General features: G+C 50.0%; 1 protein-coding gene and 1 non-coding gene across 2 annotated transcripts in view; one reads left to right on the forward strand and one right to left on the reverse strand.

Annotated features, from left to right (window-relative positions):
* MTMR12 (myotubularin related protein 12) overlaps positions 1–17,972 on the forward strand; it is a 78,731-nt gene extending 60,759 nt beyond the window's left edge. Inside the window, exons 8-16 of the mRNA XM_049767709.1 lie at positions 393–468; positions 2,318–2,424; positions 4,002–4,126; positions 6,507–6,585; positions 11,275–11,345; positions 13,297–13,469; positions 14,611–14,778; positions 15,302–15,463; positions 17,238–17,972. Coding sequence (XP_049623666.1) covers positions 393–468; positions 2,318–2,424; positions 4,002–4,126; positions 6,507–6,585; positions 11,275–11,345; positions 13,297–13,469; positions 14,611–14,778; positions 15,302–15,463; positions 17,238–17,804 — 1,528 coding nt within the window. The 3' untranslated portion in view covers positions 17,805–17,972. The remainder of the gene's footprint in view (positions 1–392; positions 469–2,317; positions 2,425–4,001; positions 4,127–6,506; positions 6,586–11,274; positions 11,346–13,296; positions 13,470–14,610; positions 14,779–15,301; positions 15,464–17,237) is intronic.
* On the reverse strand, positions 16,659–16,765 carry LOC126003080 (U6 spliceosomal RNA). The gene has a single exon (XR_007493623.1). It is a non-coding gene; the product is annotated as a U6 spliceosomal RNA (small nuclear RNA).
* Positions 17,973–20,927: the final 2,955 nt, after the last annotated feature.

Genomic DNA, 20,927 nt, shown 5'->3' on the forward strand with positions numbered 1-20,927 from the left:
GCTCAGGGACCATGCTGTGCATAGAATGAAGACGCCTTCTGCTTGCAGCTTACAATGCTGGGTGGGAAGAGGTTTCTCTGGGTGCCCACCTACCACTGCTGCCTGGGGGCCCTCAGGAAGTACTGGGGTGACCTGTGTTCTCTTCCAAGTCCAGGTTTAATCCTGGTTTTTCCTGGAGCCCCTGAGGCCATGTTGCCAGGGCCTTCATTGTCGCCAAAGGTAAGAAGGACCATGTCTACTCAAGAGCCTGGCATCCCACTGCCTGCTCCACCCACACGAGGAAGCCCACCTGGGCATAATCATGCAGAGCCGGGGTCGAGCTGGGCCAGGACTTGGGACTCAGCATGAAGGGACTCAATGGGACTGGAAACTAACCGCACCACTCTCTTCAGGTTGCCAGCCTCCTTTGTGGTGCCCATCTCCCTGTCTGAAGAGGAAGTACCACGCTTTCAGGGTCACGGCATACCAGTAAGTGCCCTGGAAGCCAGCAGGCTCCTCCCAAAATGCTGGTTCCCGCAGAGCCTGGTCTCAGGCACATGAGAGAGAGAGTCCCTCCATTCAGGCAAGACCCTCTCCATCCAGGAAAATGCCCAGGCAGCTTCCAAGGCAAATGGATGGAGGTCTTGGGTTTTCAAATGGCCCTGGGGCTTTTCAGAGGCGTCTCAGGGCCTCCAGCATGTGAAATTTCTGCCTAGAGACTCAGTTCAGCTACCTTTGAAGAAGTTAATTAATTTTTTGGGGGGGGGGTTATAGGCCATACCCAATGTTGCTCAGGAGAATTTCCTGGCTCTGTGCTCAGAAATCACTCCTGGCAGGCTCCAGGGACCATATGGGATACCAGGTATCGAACTGGGTTGGCCATATGAAGGCAAATGCCCCACCTGCTATGCTATCACTCAAGCCCCCATCGTGTCCACTTTTTAAGTGGCCTATTATCTCTGTTGCTCTCTTTAGAACAGTAAGCTCGGCAGCATTTATTCTTTCCAGAGCACTCATCTGTTGGTCACTGGGGCCCTCACACTGAAAGCTCCTTGAAACAAATGCAGTTATTCTCCCAGCTCAGATACTTTAACTGCTTTTCCCAGTCAGACTGCATGTTAAGATGTGTAAGGGCTAGAGCAGTAGTACAGCAGAGAGTGTGTTTGCCTTGCATATAGCTGACCCAAGTTTAATCTAAATTTCCCAAGCCAGGAATGATCTTAGAACAGATCCTGGAGTAACCCTCAAGCACTGCTGGGTATGGACCCAAGAAACAACAACAACAAAAGGATCATTGTTTAGTGTGTTATGAGAATTAAATGGTCGCACGTATGTGAAATGTTTGACCAGCTAGAACCGTGACTGGTGTGCAATGTATGGCTCAGACCTGACGTGTGTGTTAGACTATCAGCATGTGGCACCTGGTGTTTTTTGTTTGGTTGGTTGGTTCTTTTGGGGCCACACCTACATGCACTCAGGAGTTACTCCTGGCAGGTTCAGATGACCATATGGGATGTTAAGGATCAAATTTGGGTCGATTGCATGCAAGGCAAATGCCTACCTGCTGTGCTCTCGCTCTAGCTCCCGAATTGGTTTTTAGGTTATGTTTAATTTTCTTTTTTTTTTTTTTTTTTGGTTTTTGGGGCCACACCCGTTTGATGCTCAGGGGTTACTCCTGGCTAAGCACTCAGAAATTGCCCCTGGCTTGGGGGACCATATGGGACGCCGGGGAATCGAGCCATGGTCCTTCCTTGGCTAGCGCTTGCAAGGCAGATACCTTACCTCTAGTGCCACCTCTTCGGCCCCAGGTTATGTTTAGTTTTTAAAGACTAAATCTATCTTTTCCATAGTAACTACTTGACTTCACCATGTTTACTATATAACTTAGTACTTATATTAAGCTAGTATATATATATATATGTATGTATATATATATATATATACACACACACATATATACACATTATATATACTAAGCTCATATAGTTTTAACACATAGATTATGTTAACATATTAATATATTATGTATTAGTATATACCTTAAGTTAGTACTTTATTTAGTACTTGACTATATAAATATTATACATAATATATAAATATCTTGAATATATAAATATTAACTATATCAAGTTAGTATTAAAGTTAGTATTTTAGGCAGTACATGTTAACTATATACCTGTAGTTAGTGCTATTCGGTATTTAAGTACAGCCATTTATTACCAGTCCTTCAAATGCTGCGCTGCTGCCCCCTGCTGGCAGGGATGGGGTCGACCAGCCGCTCTCATCACCTCTCCTCTCCTCCCCTTCCACCCCTACCCCTCCCCTCCCCTCCTTGCAGATCTGGTGCTGGTCCTGCCACAATGGGTGTGCCCTTTTGAAGATGTCCGCGTTGCCCAAAGAACAGGACGACGGCCTTTTGCAAATCCAAAAGAGCTTCCTGGATGGGTCAGTGCTATTTGAGATTATGTTAGTGTTCAGCTCTCCCTTTTTTAGTTTTCCATGAAGCCTGTCTCTGCTCATCTGGCATGCATAAGAGTGAGGAGGGCAAAGGAATGCAGGAGTCCTCTGGCACCACAGCCAGGGGACTGTGATGAGAAAATGACAGAAAAGGAGGGCAGGGGCTGGAGAGATAGAATAGAGTTAGGACATTTGCCTTGCATGCAGAAGGATGGTGGTTCAAATCCCGGCATCCCATATGGTCCCCAGGTCCCCTGTGCCTGCCAGGGGCAATTTCTGAGCGTAGAGCCAGGAGTAACCCCTGAGCTCTGCTGGGTGTAACCCAAAAACTAAAAACCAAAAAAAGAAAAGAAAGGGGGGGGCATAGGGAGAATCACAAAAGCTTGAGTTGGGGCCAGAGATGGTACAGTGGGCAGGAGGTCGCTTGCCTTGTATGTGACCAATCTGGGTTTGTTTCCCAGCATCCCATGTAGTCTTCTGAGTACCACCAGCCATGATTCCTGAGTTACATCCAGGAGCAACCCCTGAACACCATTGGGTATGGCCCCCAAAACTAAGCAAACAAACTGGAGGTGCTTGCACTGCTAGGCAGATGGTACTTCAGAAGGGCTGTAGGTGATGGCTTGATGTTTTGTTTTCTTTTTGTTTGTTTTTGGGGCCACACCCAGCAATGCTCACAGATTATTCCTGGCTCTGTGCTCAGGAATTACTCCTGGTATGCAAGGCAAGTGCCCTGCTGGACTGTGGCTCCCCCTTCCATGCCTGTAATGACTTTGATTCTGGGTCACAGAATCAGGGAAGGTCAGCCACACTGACTTTTATTTATTTATTCATTTTGGGTTTTTGGATCACACCTGGTAGCTCTCAGGGGTTACTCCTGGCTCTGTGCTCAGAAATTGCTCCTGGCAGGCTCAGAGGATTATACGGGATTTGAATCATCATCTGTTCTGGGTTGGCTGCAAGGCAAACTCCCTACGCTGACTTTAGATCTGCGCCCTTCAGTATAGAGGGGCCGAAGCTTGACATGGATAATGATCCAGTTGGGACTGTGCTCTACTACTTACTCATTGAAATATGCAGCCAAAAGAATAAAACCCAGGATAGGTGATGCACATGTAGTAAAGGAGCCAGCTCTGGGATGTGATTGGTTCACAGCACTGTCAGTGGCTGAAGTCTGTAATCCTGAGCAAGGAATCCTGAGATACCACCTCACACACACCCCAGGTGCCGGGCTGGGGGCTTGAGTGACTGTGCAATACTCAGGAGCTGGTGCAAACATGCTAAGAATAATTAGCTTCGGGGCTGGAGAGATAGCATGGAGGTAAGGCGTTTGCCTTTCATGCAGGAGGTCATCGGTTCGAATCCCAGCATCCCATATGGTCCCCTGTGCCTGCCAGGAGCAATTTCTGAGCATGAAGCCAGGAGTAACCCCTGAGCACTGCTGGGTGTGACCCAAAAACTACCAAAAAAAAAACAAAAAAAAAACAAAAAAAAACAAAAAAAAAAACCCAAGAATAATTAGCTTCTTCCTGTGTCCTCATCTCATGTTACTCTCTGACATTCAGGATTTACAGAAGCATCCACAGGCCACCCTATGAACTAGTGAAGACAGAAGATCTTTCAAGCAGCTTCCTATCACTGCAGGAGATCCAGACTGCATACTCAAAATTTAAGCAGCTCTTCCTTATAGGTGAGATGGTGCCCAGCAAGTGTTCCTGTCAGGCAGGTGGGTGAGCAGGGCGCGTGTCCACGGGAGCTTCTCCCTGGGTCCTGTGGGGACCAACAGGCCCTGGACCTTGAGAATTAGCGTGCTGGGTGGAGGGGCAGGGAGCCTGGGACGGACCATTTGCCATTGCCACCCTCCCTCCAGTCTCTCTAGGCTTTTCCTGGCTGCCATGAGAGACAGACATACAGACACCCTGGAGAGAGAGACTCTCTCTCTCTCTCTCTCTCTCTCTCTCTCTCTCTCTCTCTCTCTCTCTCTCTCTCTCTCTCTCTCCCTCCCTCTCTTTCTCTCTCCCTCCCTCCCTCCCTCTCTCCCCCTCTCCCCCTCCCTCTCCTCGCCTCTCCTCTCCTCTCCTCTTTTCTTCTCTTCTCTTCCTCTCTCCTGTCCCCACCTCTCCTCCCCAGCGACCCTGGGATGCTCTCTGGGGCTCAGAGGATTAGCGCCCAAGCATTAACCATGGCTCTGCAGGTGTGTGCTCATGGGTTCAGGCCCCTGGTGGCCCGTCTGCCCAAGTGCCTTGTTCTCTGCATCACAGCCAGGGATCTGTGGGTACTGCAGAGAGGAGGACGGGGAGCACATGTGTGAGCAACACGGCCATCACTGTGCGAGTGCCACACCTAGAAGAGTGCCTTAATGGGAAAGGGGTTGGGGGTGGGAGGTATAAAGAACAAAGATGCTTTGCTGCTAGAATAAGGGGCACAGGAGGAAGCTGGGGGACTACCAGGTCGTGAGTCCCAGCCCGTTGACCAATGCCTGTGATAGCCCTGTGCTACCCTCTCCTGCAGTGCAGTTGTGGAGGACTATTGCTTCCCCCACAATCCGAAAGGAAAAAAGTTGGACTGGAAGAATAGCTGTATTCACTGGCTCACCTGTTGGTGGGAGTTAGAAATGAGCATCTGTTTCCCTGAGCCTTTTACTGAAGGGACCCTCTGCCACCCTGAATGCCAGAGTTCAAACCCAGTATAGTGGGAGTATTTTACTCCTTTGGACCATACCCAGCGCTGCCCAGGAGTTAATCCTGGCTCTGTTCAGGGGACCTAGTGGCATGTGGGGGATGGAACCTGAGTTGGCCATGTGCAAAGCAAACACCTTCACCCAAGTCTTATCTCTCTGGCCCCATATTTTCCTTTATTTTTTCCTTTTGATTAAACATTATATACATATAAATGAGAAAAAGTCAATCAGAAATGAATCATGCCTATCTCAGTGACCTTCATTTCCCAGCCTAGAATGAATAAATAAGTCCCTTTTAACCAGTGAGAATCACTCAGCTGCTGATTCTTGCCATCTGGGCCCTCATAAGGGTTTAAACCCTGGGAGACCGGTCCCACTATCCAGTAACTTTTTCTCACTCAGCCTCTTCAGCAAATTCTGCTGGAGAATGGCTTCTTTCAGAGGGGCTGTGTCCACTTGTTGGGATTTTGTTGGTTGGACTGTGGGGAGCCTGGGTGAGTCAGCACACGCCTCCAGCTCTGGGAGCTGGTGGGGACCATGTGTCTTAGGAAGAGCGGCAGATGCAGAGATGTGGTGGGGAAAGGAAACGCCTTGGCCACCTTATGCGGCTGGGACCCCACTCCTACTCTGCTTCCTCAGGGCTCCCAAGGGTGGCTGCTGCTGTCTCAGAATCTGTAGCTTTGGGGGTTTTTTTGTTTCATTTAGTTTTTTGTTTTGTTTTTCTGTCCTTTTCCCAGTGATGCTCAGGAGTTATTCCTGGCTCTGCACTTAGAAATTACTCCTAACTAGGAAATAATTCCTAATGTGCTCAGGAGACCAGGTGATGCCAGAGTACAAACCCAGTTCATCAGTGTACAAGGCAAACTTCCTATTTCTTGTACCATTCCTCTGGCCCCAGGAATCTGTGACTTTGAAAGATGCTAGATGTCCAGGAAAGGCCAGGCCCTCTGTGCAAGGTCCAGGGGGTAGGGTTAGGGGATACGTTGGTGTACTCAGGTTTCCCAAGGCAGCTGCCTCCCCTCCAAGTCTCTGTGTTGTCAGGGTGTTTGGGTGTTTGTGCTGGGAGAGGCAGCAGCCTAGGGTGATTTTTTACCCAAGGCTGCCACCTTCCTTGTGGTTACTGGGGTGGCACTGGGGGATAGATATTGGTTGTATCTGTATAATATAGAGCATCCTTTATCTGTGCAGTCATGACAAACCTTCCTGGGCCTTCTCATTGCAAAGCCCACGTTGGCTGGGCTCCTTCCAGAGGAGGCTGGTGTGCCTAGATGCAGACTTGGCTCAGTCCAAGGCTGTTTCCATGGAGGCTACCTGGGGAAGCCGTGGACGTGAAGGGCACTACCCCAACATCCTGACCCGTTTTTCTTTCTTTCTTTCTTTCTTTTTTCAGATAATAGTACTGAATTTTGGGACACAGATATAAAATGGTTCTCGCTCTTGGAAAGTAGCAGTTGGCTGGACATTATCAGGTATTTCTTTCTGACCACGGTTTTGTTCATGAATCTGACAGGCCCTTTTCTTCTCACCAGAGGCCTTAAGCCCAAGGCATATGCTGTCCTCTTGCTCTCTGTCCCTGGCCGACACATCATTGAGCTGTGGGTTGTTTTTGGTTCAATATTTGGGAGCTATGTGGCTTGAGGATTTTCTGTCTGTGGTTTATTATTTCTGTGCATGCTTGATCAGACTTCACAGACAAGCTGCCAACTCCAGGATTGTCCAAGGGAGTCACAGGTAGAAATCACATCACAAGATGGGGTCAGAGGAAAGGAACTGGGTTAGATGAGGGCCCTCAGTCAGAATAAAGCTGAGAAGCCTAGCTGATGGTACAGCAGGGAGGGTGCTTTCCTTGCACACAGCCCAGGGACCTGGGTTCACAGCATCACATTTGGTCCACCGAACACTGCCAGGAATAACTCTCTTTTTTTTTTTTTTTTTTGATTTTTGGGCCATACCCAGCGGTGCTTAGGGGTTACTCCTGGCTGTCTGCTCAGAAATAGCAGGCATGGGGGACTATATGGGACACCGGGATTCGAACCAACCACCTTTGGTCCTGGATCGGCTGCTTGCAAGGCAAACACCGCTGTGCTATCTGTCTGGGCCCAGGAGTAACTCTTGAGCACAGAGCCAGGAGTCAGCTCTAAGCACAGCCAAGTGTGGCCCAAAAAAATAAGGGGAAAGGGGCCGGGAAGGTGGCACTAGAGTTAAGGTGTCTGCCTTGCAAGAGCTAGCGTAGGATGGACCGAGGTTCGATCCCCTGGCGTCCCATATGGTCCCCCCAAGCCAGGGGCGATTTCTGAGCGCATAGCCAGGAGTAACCCCTGAGCGTCAAACGTGTGTGGCCCAAAAACCAAAAAAAAAAAAAAAAAAAGAATAAGGGGAAAAAATAGTGACTGAGATGGGCAGGAGAGATAGTTTAGCAGGGGAAGGGCCATGTGGTCCCCCGAGCCCTGAGGACAGAGAGCCAGGAGTGAACTCTGAGCATCACCCAGGTGTGGCCTAAGAACCAGGAAAATGAAATATGGGAAGAGACTTGAGAGATGCTCCTCTAGATTCTACTCTGGGCCTTAAAAATTTGAGATGAGGGTGCAGCAACCCCAGCTTCTAACAACTAAAGTGTTCGCATCTGGACAGGACAGTTGGACTGGGGGAAGGAGAGATGCCGCCTTCATGTGCCCCTCACTGGAGCACTGAGTGTCCCCTCTCCACGCTGCTATTTTCAATGCTCTGGGCCCCCAGCCAGCCATGCCTCCCAGCTGTGTCTCCATGTGAACAGGACTTCCAGCCCGCCAGTCCTGTGCTCTCACAAAAGCCACATCCCTGGTTCTGCCGGTTTCCATTTTTGTCTGTTTGTGGGGGCTTCACCCAGCAGTGCATGGTGGTTACTCTGGCTTTATGTGGGGGTGCGACCTCGCATCTCCTGGGCCCTTTGCACTGTCTCCAGCACCTACCACTTGCAAGAAAGCCCCATAGTGGTCACTGGTGATTTGGAGTTTAGGAAGCAGCTGGAGCCCTTGTCCATACCTGTCAGATTGAGGGGGGAGGATAAAGGGAGGTGCAGGGTGAGAGGGACCTATGGAGGATCCCCACACTCTGTGTGACCCACAGGCCCATGGGAAGCCCCGGTCAGGAGAGAAAAGCCAGAGCTGCAAGTGCGGGAGCATCTCCCAGAAAGTTGTATCTCGAGAGGGAGGATGCCTGTGAGAGAAATTGGATTTGAGCCTCTACTCTACCCCATCCAAAAAAAAAAAAAAAGGTTTAGAAATGACCCAGGAGCATTTTTGCGCATTACACAGGTAAAGGTGTTAGGCCACACCCTGGAGATGTTCAGGGATGACTCCTGACTCTCTACTCAGGGATTCCTCCTGATGGAGTCAGGGAATCCTCAGGGATACTGGAAATCAAGTCATAGTCTGCTTCTCAGGTATATGGTTAGTTAATGTTCAATAAAGGGTGAAGAAATAAAAAAGAAGGGGAGCAAGGAAAGCCTTTTCAAGTGGTGTTGGGAAAACTGGCCAGCTACATGCAAAGAAATGAATGAACTCAGACCTCTTGCTAATGCAGTGCACAAAAGTCAAATCAAAATGGATTAAAGTCCCAAAAACAAGGTGCCGGAGAGATACCATGGAGATAAGGCATTTGCCTTGCATGCAGAAGGACAGTGGTTCGAATCCCGGCATCCCATATGGTCCCCAGGTCCCCTGTGCCTGCCAGGGGCGATTTCTGAGCATAGAGCCAGGAGTAACCCCTGAGTGTGTGACCCAAAAACAAAAAAACAAACAAACAAAAAAAAAACAAAAACAAAAAAAAAAAGGGATTAAAGTGAGCTGGAGCAATAGCTCAGTGGTAGGCCATTTGCCTGGCACATGGCTGACCCAGGGTGGATCGAGGTTCAATTCTTAGTATCCCATATGGTCCCCTAAGCCTGCCAGGAGTAACCTGAGTGCCACCAGATGTTGACTAACCCCCACAAAAAAAAAAAACCCAAATGGATTAAAGACCTTGATATTAAATCTGAATCTATAAGGTACATAAAAGAAAGCATAGGTATCTTTAAAGATGAAATACCACTGGCTGAGCAAGTGGAAACAAAGACAAACAAATGGAAGTATTTATTTGTCTATATTAAACTAAGAAGCTTCTGCACCTCAGAGGAAATGACGTCCAGGATATAAAGATAGCCCATGGATTAGGAGAAGTTATTTACCCACCAACCTTTTGATAAGGTATTAATATTAGAGATATTGAAGGCACTGGTAGAACTATATAGAAAAATCACCCAACCCTACCAGACAATGGGGAGAGAGTTAGTTTTCCTCAAAGAAGAAATACAAATAGCCAAAAGGCAAATGAGAAAATGCTTCATATCACTAATCATCAGAGAAATGCAAATTAAAACAACAATGAGGGCCCGGAGAGATAGCACAGCGGCGTTTGCCTTGCAAGCCACCGATCCAGGACCAAAGGTGGTTGGTTCGAATCCCGGTGTCCCATATGATCCCCCGTGCCTGCCAGGAGCTATTTCTGAGCAGAGAGCCAGGAGTAACCCCTGAGCATCGCCGGGTGTGGCCCAAAAACCAAAAAAAAAAAAAAAAGGAAAAAAACAACAATGAGGTATCATCTCACACTACAGGGACTGGTACACATCACAAAAAATAAGAACAACCAATGCTGGTGAGAATGCAGGGAGAAAGGGACTCTTTCTTACTCACTGCTATGGGAATGCTAGAAAAAGATATGGACGTTTCTTAAAAACCTAGGAACTGGGCCCGGAGAGATAGCACAGCGGCTAGCCAATCCAGGACCTAAGGTGGTTGGTTCGAATCCCGTGTCCCATGTGGTTTCCCCGTGCCTGCCAGGGGCTATTTCTGAGCAGACAGCCAGGAGTAACCCCTGAGCACTGCCGGGTGTGGCCCAAAAAACAAAACAACAACAACAAACAAACAAACAAAACTAGGAACTGACCTTCCCTTTGACCCAGTAACTCCACTTCATAGACTATATCCCCAGGCCCCCAAAACAGAATGGCTACAAGACATTTGCACCCCTGTGCTCCTTCTGGCCCCATCCACAATAGCCAAAATCTGGAAACAACCTATTGTCCAAGAATAAATGAGTGAATGAAGGAACTATCTACACATACACGTAGAATAGTATTTGGTCATAAGAAAAGATAAAATCATACAATTTGTTACTACATGGAGGAGCCTCTAGAACCTTATGCTAAGAGAAGAGAGTGAGAAAGAGAGCAACAGCAAATGATCTCTCCTGTGGAATATAAAGAAACATAATGATGGAATAAATAATGTCCAGAGACTGGAAGCAGAACATGAGAACTGGTCTTCAATAGGAAGCCTGTCTGAGGGAGTTGGGGGGAGGATGGGGGTGGGAAGCACAAATAGTGGAGAGAAGCCTTCAACCAGGAGGAGATGGTGCTGAAAGGTGTTATATATCAGCAACAGTACCATGAACCACAGGGCAAAAATTATATTAAAAAAAAGGTGCCAGGGGCAGAGTGATAGAACAGTGGGTAGGGCATTTGCCTTGCATGCAGCCAAACTGGATTTGATTGCCAGCATCTCATTTGGTTCCCCAAACCTATTAGGAGTAATTTCTGAGCATAGAGTCTGGAGTAACCCCTGAGCAATTTTGGGTGTGGACTCAGAATAAAACGACCACAGCCCCCCTAAAACTTCACCTCTTGTAACTGACTGGTAGGAGGCAAATGGGCATTGGGGCATTGGTAGAGGGATCTGTATTAGAACATTGTATACCTAAAACCTAACCATGAATAATTTTGTAATTTTATGCTGGCTATGTAAACAAAATATTTTTATGAGGCGAAAAAATTAAGTCCAAAACCAGGGTCTGCTGTGCAGGGCAAGCACCATAACTTTTATATTATCTCTGGCCTCACAGGAGCATTTCTGCTTCAATCTTGGGATTCCCCACTAGATAATTTTGCATTTCTAATATGCAAGCAAATGTCTTCCAGTCAGTCTTGGAGATAAATGGTCATTTGTTGCTTTCCTGGAAGGTTTTAGAGTTAAAAAAAAAAAAAAGAAACAAACAAAGAAAGAAAGCAATGATTGGGTCTCACCGTTTCTGACACCAAGTTCAAGAACTAACACTGTCCCTTTCTCTGTCTCTTTATGACCCAGACGTTGCCTGAAAAAAGCAATAGAGGTTGTAGAATGTCTTGAAGCACAGAGCATGAACATTCTTCTTTTAGGTAAGGTATTTGGTGTTTAATCATGGCCCATTGGGCCATTTCTGCTGTGCTCAGGGGACGAGGAGGTGGCAGTGAGGAAACCACTGCAATCATTTCTTACCTTTGTGTGTGTGTGTGTGTATGTGTGTGATGTGTGTGTTTTCTTTCCTTTTGTGTGTGTATGTGTGTGTTGTGTTGTCATAGCTGGTAGTTTGTCTTGGTTCTGCACTCAGGAGTTACTCCTGGGATGTAGTAATTTCTTTCCTTTTTAGTGTGTGTGTGTGTGTGTGTGTGTGTGTGTGTGTGTGTGTGTGTGTGTGTGTGTGTGTGTGTGTGTTTATACCTGGGAGTGCACAGGATTTCGTCTTGGTTCTACACTCAGGAGTTACTCCTGGCAGTGGATATGGAATGCCAGGGATCGAACCTGGGTGAGCCACATGCACAGCAAATACCTTCCCTGCTGTACTGTTGTTCCAACCCCAGTGTCAAAAGTTGTATACCGTATTTTCCGGCATATAAGAGGACTGGGCGTATAAGACAACCCCCTAATTTTGCAGTTAAAACATAGGTTTAGGCCTATATTCGCTGTATCAGACAGAACGTTCCTGTGCTGCAACTCTATGTACCACAGTGAGCCAATCACAACAAGCAAAGGTTCAAAGGTTATACTGTAATAGACTTCCTCTCTAACTCTGGCCAATCTGAGCAGGCTTTTGACAGTGTAGATTCGGGTCCAGAACATTGTCTAATTTGCATGCCTAAAAAGCCTGCTTGGATTGGCTGAGTTAGAGAGGCGGTCCGAGCAGCCTTGCAGTGATTGGTCCCATATCATAGGCACTTTTTCTGGCAATTCCCTGGTGGCGTCAGTTAATCTCCCCACTACATGAACCAAACAACACCCCATCCTCGGACCCTAGCACTGAACCACCAATACGGTTAGCTGGTTTTGCCAGAAGTGGCCCCCAGATCTCCTGAGTACTGTTTGAGAGCCCCCAAGAAAGAGATTTGGAAACTCTGCGGCCTGATTTTTTTTTGTTTGTTTCGTTTAGCGGCATATTGAAACATTTTTCGGGATATACTCGGCTTATAAGACGACCCCCGATTTTTCGGTTGACTTTTTTTGTTTCAAAAGCTGTCTTATACGCCGGAAAATACTGTAGATGTAACTTTTGGGGGGGAGGAAGGGACAAGGAAGAGGCACAGCAGGCAATGCTCAGGGATTATGCCTGGCTCTGCATTCAGGAATTACTCCTGATACTGATTGGGGGGCCATATGAGGTACTGAGGATTGAACCCAGGTTGCCTATATGCAAGACAAGTGCCCTTAGGCTAGCAAGTTTCACTTTGAAAAGCATCTCCAGTCCTGCTGAGATGGGTGGTAAGGGCATTTCCTGGAGGCAGCAGTGGAACCAGGCAAGGAAGCATCAGCTGAGAAATGGGTTCCCAGGAGGAACCAGCAGCTTGGCCTGCGGCAGGCACCGGCTTCATTTCAAGCCCTGAATGTGTGTACCCTCAGAATCCCAATCTTCTTTGTTTGCTTTTCAGCCACACAGGGATTATTCCTGGGGAGGAGGATAGCACAGTGGTAGGGTCCTACCAAGGTGCAGATTCCAGCAGCCGTGTAGCACAGTGTGCCAGGATCCAACTGTCAGGCCCCCAAGGAGACTGTGTCTCCTCTTCTTCCCCAGAGCCTTGTCTTTGGGGGTCGGGATAAAAAAGTTCTATCAGATGTGCCTGTGAGGCCCTGAGGCTCCTGCAGGTAATTTTTGGCAGCCGGGCCTGTGGGTCAATGGCTCAGTGGCTTAAGGATGTGGTGCTGCTGGAACTCTGTGGGATTGGGGGCACTCGGGCTGCCCCCAGACCTGCACCCAGCAATGCTTAGTTCCAGGAACTGAGGTAGGGAACTGAGGTAGGGCATGGCAGCTGTCGGAATTCTCACACCCTCCTCCTTCTTCTCCACTGCGCCCCCTAGAGGAGAACGCGTCCGACCTCTGCTGCCTCGTGTCCTCGCTGGTGCAAGTGATGATGGACCCCCACTGCCGGACCACAGCGGGCTTCCAGAGCCTCATCCAGAAGGAGTGGGTCGTGGGCGGCCACTGCTTCCTGGACCGCTGCAACCACCTGCGGCAGAGTGACAAAGATGAGGTGAGTGGCCCCAGACCAGACCCTAGGGACATTCCTTTCAAGGTAGCAGTGATGTAGATCTACAGAACCAAGCAGAAATGAACTCAGGAGGGGCCAGAGAGTGACACAGGGCTGGAACGCATGCCTGCAGCAGGCCCAGCCTCAATTCCTGGCACCACAAGCACCACAGGGGTTACTCCAAACCTTGCCCCAGGAGAGGCTCCCACGCTGTCCCAGATGTGGCTCCAAACTAAACAAGGAAAGAGAATATTTCAATTCCAACTATAGGGCAAGAGATAGAGGGGGTGGGGCACTGGCATACACATTTCCTTCTGGGAAATGAAACAAACTTGTTCTTGTTTTGTTTTGTTTTATTTTGTTCTGTCCTGTTTTTCGAGGGAGAAGTTACATGCTCAGGGCCATGCTCAGTGGTTATTACTGGCTCTGTACTCCTGGCTCACTCTTGGCAGGGCTCTGGGGGGACTTTATATGTATTGGGATCAAATCTGTCAGCTGCTCATGAAGCAGATCTCCTCAAGCACCCTGTGCAGGAGCAGAACTGATGCTGCTCACCCAGACAAGGTGCCACCAACTACTGTGTGGTCTTGTCTCCACTGCACAGCTCAGCTCAGTTCCTCAGGGGAACTTGTGCTCTAGACTCCCCTAAATGAGGTTCCCAGCTGCCCTCCCAGCTCGTCTCATATTCTAAAGGAAAACAGCCGTTGCTGGCCAGGGCTTGGCTCAGGCATGCTGAGGAGGGAGGTGGTTCTTGGGCAAAAATGTGTATTTTTGCTTTTTTGCTTTCTTCTCTCTAGTCCGTTCCTCTGGGCCCTCGTGTGAGGGGAGAGGGGACTGCCCACAAAATTGAAAAATAATTCACGAGTATTTGAAATTCCGTGCCAAAGAGAGAAGAAGGGCATTCTTGTGGCTTCTTGATCTCGCCCCATCTCTGCAGATTACTCCAGATCCCTCTGGATCCCGACCAGTCCCTCCTTAAGCAACCATCCTGAGCCCTTCGCTCTGGGAGTGAGATCTCTTGGGGCCCAACCTGGCCCCATGACTGGCCACAAGTGAGAATGCTTGGGGTGCCTGTGGGCCTTCTCCAGGCCTGGCAGGAGCGCCTGTGCCCCCTCTGCCCGGTGACCTCGCCTGTGTCCTGCAGGTGCCCGTGTTCCTGCTCTTCCTAGACTGTGTGTGGCAGCTACAACAGCAGCACAGCCCCGCCTTCGAGTTCACAGAGACCTACCTCACTGTGCTGTCCGACAGCCTCTACCTTCCCATCTTCAGCACCTTCTTCTTCAACTCCCAGCAGCAGAGAGACGCCCACCTGGTGAGCCGTCCCACACCCCAACCTAGGCAACCCGGGATACAGGCACAGCCAGAGACCCAGACTAGATTCGAAGGCCGGTCTGGGGAGGATTGTCAATCTCTGGTGCTAATAATGCGGGGACTGCCCACAGGGCTTGGGGGAGAACTGGGGCCCAGAGAGATTAGGAACATCTGGTCACACAGGAAATGCTGCTGTGGAATCTGCGGAATTAATTTAAAAGAATTGTCCACCTTCTCTCCCCTTTGTCCACTGGCTACTTATGTTACTCTGAGGGGAATGGACAGGGCAGACCCAACTCCCAGGGACTTCCAGATACCCCCATGAGGTTCCTCCCCATGCTCTCAGTGCCACCCCGTGTGTGCTGATTTCTTGGGGGAGGTTTTGCACTCAAAAATTACCCCTGGCAGTCTTGTGGGACCAAATGGAGTGTTGGGGAATCGAACCCCGGTCAGCCGCATGCAAGACTGACTCACTCCCTGCTGTGCTATGGCTTCAGTCTACATGTTGCTTTCTCGATTGGTAGGGTAGGGAAAGCCAGGAGCCCTGGCGCAGGTCGTGGTCGCTGCTCACCGTATGGGACTGGTCTGTGCAATTTGAGCCCAAAGCCCAGATGCTACTCAGAAACCCTCTGTACGTGCAGAGGCCGAAGCTGGACAAGACTCCACGGAAAGGATCCCGGTGCAAAGTAAGGTGTCCTTTGTGTGCTGCGGCCCCTTCTTCACCATGGTTAAGCTAGTGGGTGGGGTGGCCGGGTCAGCTGCCTGGAAGCCCCTGCCCCACCCTGACCCTGCCTTCCCGGCACTGGCCCCACCCAGCAGGTGACTCTGAGCGCAGATGCAGCAGGACCCCTGCGACTCCACTAGGGGGCGCACCACTAACTACCTCAGCCTCCCCATTGTAGCGCACATGGGCTTCGCGTGGTCCAACCCCACAGAAGGAAACAGGGCTGGCAGGTGCTGCACCGCTGCTGCACCCTTTCAAGACCTGAAGCCACCACAGCCCTCCCTAACTGTCTCCCCTACCCTACCACCGCTAAACCCCTCACCTCTTCCGGGGCAGGAGGGGGAAAGCTACGGCAACAGCAGCAATAACAGCCCTGCAGCGCCCCCACCTGTTTCTTTACCCTTCATAGGGTCCTCAGGCCCGGAGGAATCCCCTTCTCCCACCTCTCCTGGTGCTGCCAACTCCCTGGAGCTGTTTCTCCAGTGTGCTGTGGCCCCTACTGGCTGCAGGCTACAAAGCACTGTACACCAGCTGTGGAGCTCAGGAATGCTGGCTCAGGACACCCCAGATAGCCCAGAGTACCCCAGAAGGCCCAGGACACCCCCAAATAGCCCAGAGCACCCCAGACAGCCCAGGGCACCCTGTCAGCAAGGCCTGGTCGCTAATATCACCTCCACAACCCCCAGAAGAAACCAAGACCCTTTTTATCTGCCTGTTCCCTTTTTGGCCAATCCACAGTTTTTGGCCTCTTGGTGGGACAGGCGTAAACACTAGCTTGAATGAGTGACACAGACTCAGGACAGGCCTATGAGCCTGCTTGCCTTTGGGTGTTCAGGGTTTATCCCAGCTCTTTGCTCAGGAATCACTCCTGTTGGGGGTTCATGGAGGGGACCATATAGAGTGCTGGGTATTAAACTTGGATCAGCCACATGCAAGGCAAATGCCCTCCCCACTGTGCTCTCTCCTCAGCCCCATCAACACTTATTCTTTGTTACTGTTTTTGTTTTGGAGCAATGCTTGACAGTGCTCAGGGATCACTCTTGGCTCTATGCTCAGGAAACACTTTCTTGGTACTCAGGGAACCATCTAGGATGTGAGGAATGAGACCTGGATCAGCCCTGGGTTGTACAAGCCTCCATCAACGCTTTTTTTTTTTTTTAAATATGGAACGCTTCATGAATTTGCGTGTCATCCTTGCGCAGGGGCCATGCTAATCTTCTCTGTATTGTTCCAATTTTAGTATATGTGCTGCCGAAGCCAGCACCATCAACGCTTTTTTTGTTTTGTTTTGTTTTGTTTTGTTTTGTTTTTGTGCCACACCTGGCAGCACTCAGGGGTTACTCCTGGTTTTGTGCTCAGAAGTTGTTCCTGGCAGGGTTGGTGAGGACCATATGGGATGCGGGGATTGAACCCAGGTCTGTCCCAGGTGGGCTATGTGCAAGGCAAAAACCCTACCGCTGTGCTATTTCTTTGGCCACCACCAGTAATGCTTAAATGAAACTTGTTCTTTGGGGAGCAGGGCTGAGAGCAGATCTGTGCCCAATTTGTCCCCTTTCATATTCCCCTCTGGCCTCCAACTTCCTCCTCAGGATGGAGCCAGCCCTGCCCTGGGTCATGGAGACTTGAGCACAGGCAGAGATGCACATCTCGGTGGGCCAGTGTGGCAGGGTACAGGGGAACCAACAGTAAGTGCTGGGGGTCACTCAGGGGTTTCTGATTGTCTTTTTTTCTCCAAGCACCATCGTCAACTCTCCCTGCCACTCACTCCACCCAAGTCATCTCCCAAGAGAGGCTTCTTCCGGGAGGAAACCGACCACCTGATCAAGAACCTTCTGGGCAAAAGAATCAGCAAACTGATGGCGTCGGATGAGCCGCAGGACTCGTGGCGGGATTTCTATGAGCGCTGGCACAGCCGACCTGCCGACCCCCACGGCCTGCTCTTGCCAAGGGTTGAGGGCCCCGCTGTGTGCGTGTGGGCCCAGCGCTACCTGCGCTGGATTCCTGAGGCCCAGATAGTGGGCGGCGGCCCTGCAGCCACCATGCGCAAACTGTTGGAAGTGATGGAGCAGGTGCAGAGCTTGCAGGAGAAAGTGGCCGAGAGACATCCCAGCTGTGAAGGGCTGCAGGCTGAGGGCCCATGCCTGCTGCGGAACTCGGCCCGCCTGTCCTCCCTGTTCCCCTTTGCCCTGCTGCAGCGCCACTCCTCCAAGCCCGTCTTGCCCACCAGCGGCTGGAAATCCCTGGGCGACGAGGACGACTGGGCCAAGCGAGAGGATGAGTTCGTGGACCTGGGGGACGTGTGATCGGGCCTGTCAGGGGTGTGGACATGGCGGGCAAGCCAGAGGAGGGCCTCTCGGATCCCTGCCCACTCTTCGCCGAGGGGCTCAGTAGGGCCAACGCATGGAAGCATCACTTGGGCCTGCACTGCTGGCTCTGCAGGGCAGACCAGTGCTGAGATTCTGCATTGGGTTCTGAGGTGGGACTCCTTTGCTGCCAGCTGTGGGTGAACAGGATGAAGCATCTATGCCTGGGCAATGGGAGAAGGCCAGCTTTGTGCTGTTGCAAGTGTGGCAAGTTGGAGGTACAGGTCTGTTGGTCTGTCTAGTCCACACCTGTCCTGTGCTGCCATCACTGGCCACTTCCCCTCTCACACCCTCATCCCTGTATTTTCAGACCATTTTTCCTTGTGCTGAGGAAGTGGTTGTTGGCTCCAGGCCTCTCTCTGCCCATGACAGGGGCTCTAGGCTCTGTTCCACTGCTCCTCCAGCTGCTGGCAGAGCCAGGCCTGTTGCCCCACTTTGTCCTCAAGGAACTTTGGTTCTGGAGGCCCTGGAATTGGGCAGGAACCACCGGGCCAGCTGGGAAACCCCTGTGAGATCCCCCTAACTGTGTTCCCTCCCACAAGGGGTGCTCCTAACTCACTGGTACCACAGCCATCTCAGAAGCCAGAAAGGAAACTCTCTGATCTGCTTGGAACCAGACATAGGTCTGGGCCCCTGTAAACTCTTCATTCTCCTTCTCAGTAGAGTCCTGTGCCAGCCCCTGAAGGGGGAACGGGAGGAGAAGGAAAAGACAGGACAGGGAAGAGAGGGATAGGAGAGGGAAGGAAAGGCATAGAAGAGGAAGGGAAAGGGGGATGAGGGGAGGGGAAGGCAAGGGGAAAGTAGGAAAAGGAGAGAAGGGGAGAAAAGAGGGGAAGATAAGGGGATAAGAAGGAAGAGGGGAGGGAAGAGCCCTTTCAGCCCTTCTGATGAATGCCTGCCTGCCGCCGCCTTGCTGCATTTCCTTTGCTCTCTGTCTCCACCCCAATTCAGTATTATTTATGCACGAAGAGAAACTTCTTCCATTGCTCCAGAACAGCAGGGAGCTTGGAAACTGTCAGGGGAGTGTGTCCCTTTGCACTGACCTTCTCTGTGTCCTGGAAGTCACTGTTCTGTTTACCCCTCACTCCGCTAATTCCAGAGCCAGGTTCCTCTATGGGGTTCTGGGCTAGTGCAGGTCCAGTCTGGGTGGCCTTAAGACTCTCCCTGTGAGGGGTCAAAGAGATTGCCTTGCATACAGCTGACCTGGGTTCAGTCCCCGGTATCCCATATGGTCCCTGAGCATCTCCCAGTGTGGCTAACCACACAAACACACACACACACACACACTTTTCCCTGTGAGGTGTCCAGTCGACTGTCATTGTTGAGTTTCAAACACCAGATCATCAGCCCTTGTACTTGGGTTCTGTGAGTTTCTTCAGCTTGTACTGGCCACACCCTCCCCACCCCCAAACACAACAGGTCTGACCCCCTGGTAATCGCCTCCACTGCCTTTCTCCCATCCTAGTTTCATTCACAGCCACCCTGTGATGCTTTACACACCACAAAGTATGGTTTAAAGGCACAAGGTCATGGCCCCTGTCAGAGCAGTTGAATGTGTATTGAACTATTTTTCTATGGTTTTCAGAAAAAAAAAATATATATATATATATATAATATGACAGAAAAATAACTAAACTGTTGTCACATGTATGGCCACAACAATGTACATATTTATATTTGAAGTCAGATTTCTACAAACTTGTATTTGTGTATAAGCTTCTCAGAGAGTTTGTATGTTGTGACATTTCTATTCACTATCAAAACGTGGACTATGCTTAAGAGTCAGAGCTGAAACAGGACCGATGACATTGTTTAAAATGCCACAGTGTGCAAGTTTGGAAGTTGCATATTAACCGTGTATGTGATCGCCCGCGTTTGTTCATACCTCCAAGTTTTTACACTGAAGAGAAACTAGCTTTAATCACATTTAAGACTTTTTTTTTTTTTAAAGGGAATAAGCTGTAAACTATAAATGTAACTACAAATGTGCTTTTTATTTTCTGGATGAAAAGTTTATACTTGTCTCTGACTGCATCATAGCTGATTGCAGGAATTAAAGCACAATTAACAGGCAGTGCTACATTCAGTGTGATGGTAATGGGGCAGCATCATTCCTTTCATTCATCCTGGAAATACTTTTACACAAGCACATATGCTAGGTGCCAGGCAGTATCCCAAGAGATGTAAACATACATTCGTGCTGAGAGGCTTTCTGGGGGGTGGGGGTAGGGAAACCTGTAGCACTTCCGCTTAGCTGTGGGGTGCACACAATGAGAGTTCTGTCCTCCAGCCGGAGGAGGGAGACTAAGTTCAGGGTCACCTGGAGAGCAAAAGCTTCCTTCTTGCCAGGGGATCCAGGAGGGCCTGGTGAGCAGGGAGAGCAGGACCTTCCTGTTTACCCCTGTGTCAAAGTTCCCTTTCTAGTAGCCTCCTCCCAGCTCTGCCTTGGTTCAAGAGAGCTTCCCCTTCTTGTGTCCGCCATTTGATACTGTAGTGCCCAGGGCTCACATCACCAATATGTTCTCAGGGGTCTGCATGCTCCATCGGCAGCCGTCCGGCTGTACTTATCACCAAGAGAGGCAGATCTGATGGTTCCCACCTTAGTGCTGGTCTTGCACTTGGCTTGAGCTTCCTCACCCCTGGGCTTGGGGCCAGCAGTGGGGCTTGTCGGTGGTGGTGGAAGGAGGAAGCCTGAGAATGAATCCTGGCTCTGGCTCTTCAAGGAGACAGAGCGGAGGAATCCAGAGCCCTGACCTGTTTCCCATCCTTTCCCTGGGTCGTGGTCAAGGTGGTTGGACAGGAGATAATCTTGGACTCTTGCCTACCCTTCTGGGAACTAGAGTTTATATGAAGCCTGGTATAGGGGCAGGTAAGGTGGGGGCTGAGAACCAGGCATCCACCCCTCTGCTGGGACAGGGTCTGTAGTCACATGACAGGGACCTTATGGGATGGTATATAGTCACGTGATAGGTCTTATAGAATAGGGTCTATAGTCATGTGACTGCGCCAGTGGGACAGGATCTGTAGTGATGGCGGTCTTACAGGACAGAGTCTAGAGTGATG

The sequence above is a fragment of the Suncus etruscus genome, chromosome 2 (genome assembly GCF_024139225.1).
Source record: "Suncus etruscus isolate mSunEtr1 chromosome 2, mSunEtr1.pri.cur, whole genome shotgun sequence".
NCBI classification, from domain to species: domain Eukaryota; kingdom Metazoa; phylum Chordata; class Mammalia; order Eulipotyphla; family Soricidae; genus Suncus; species Suncus etruscus.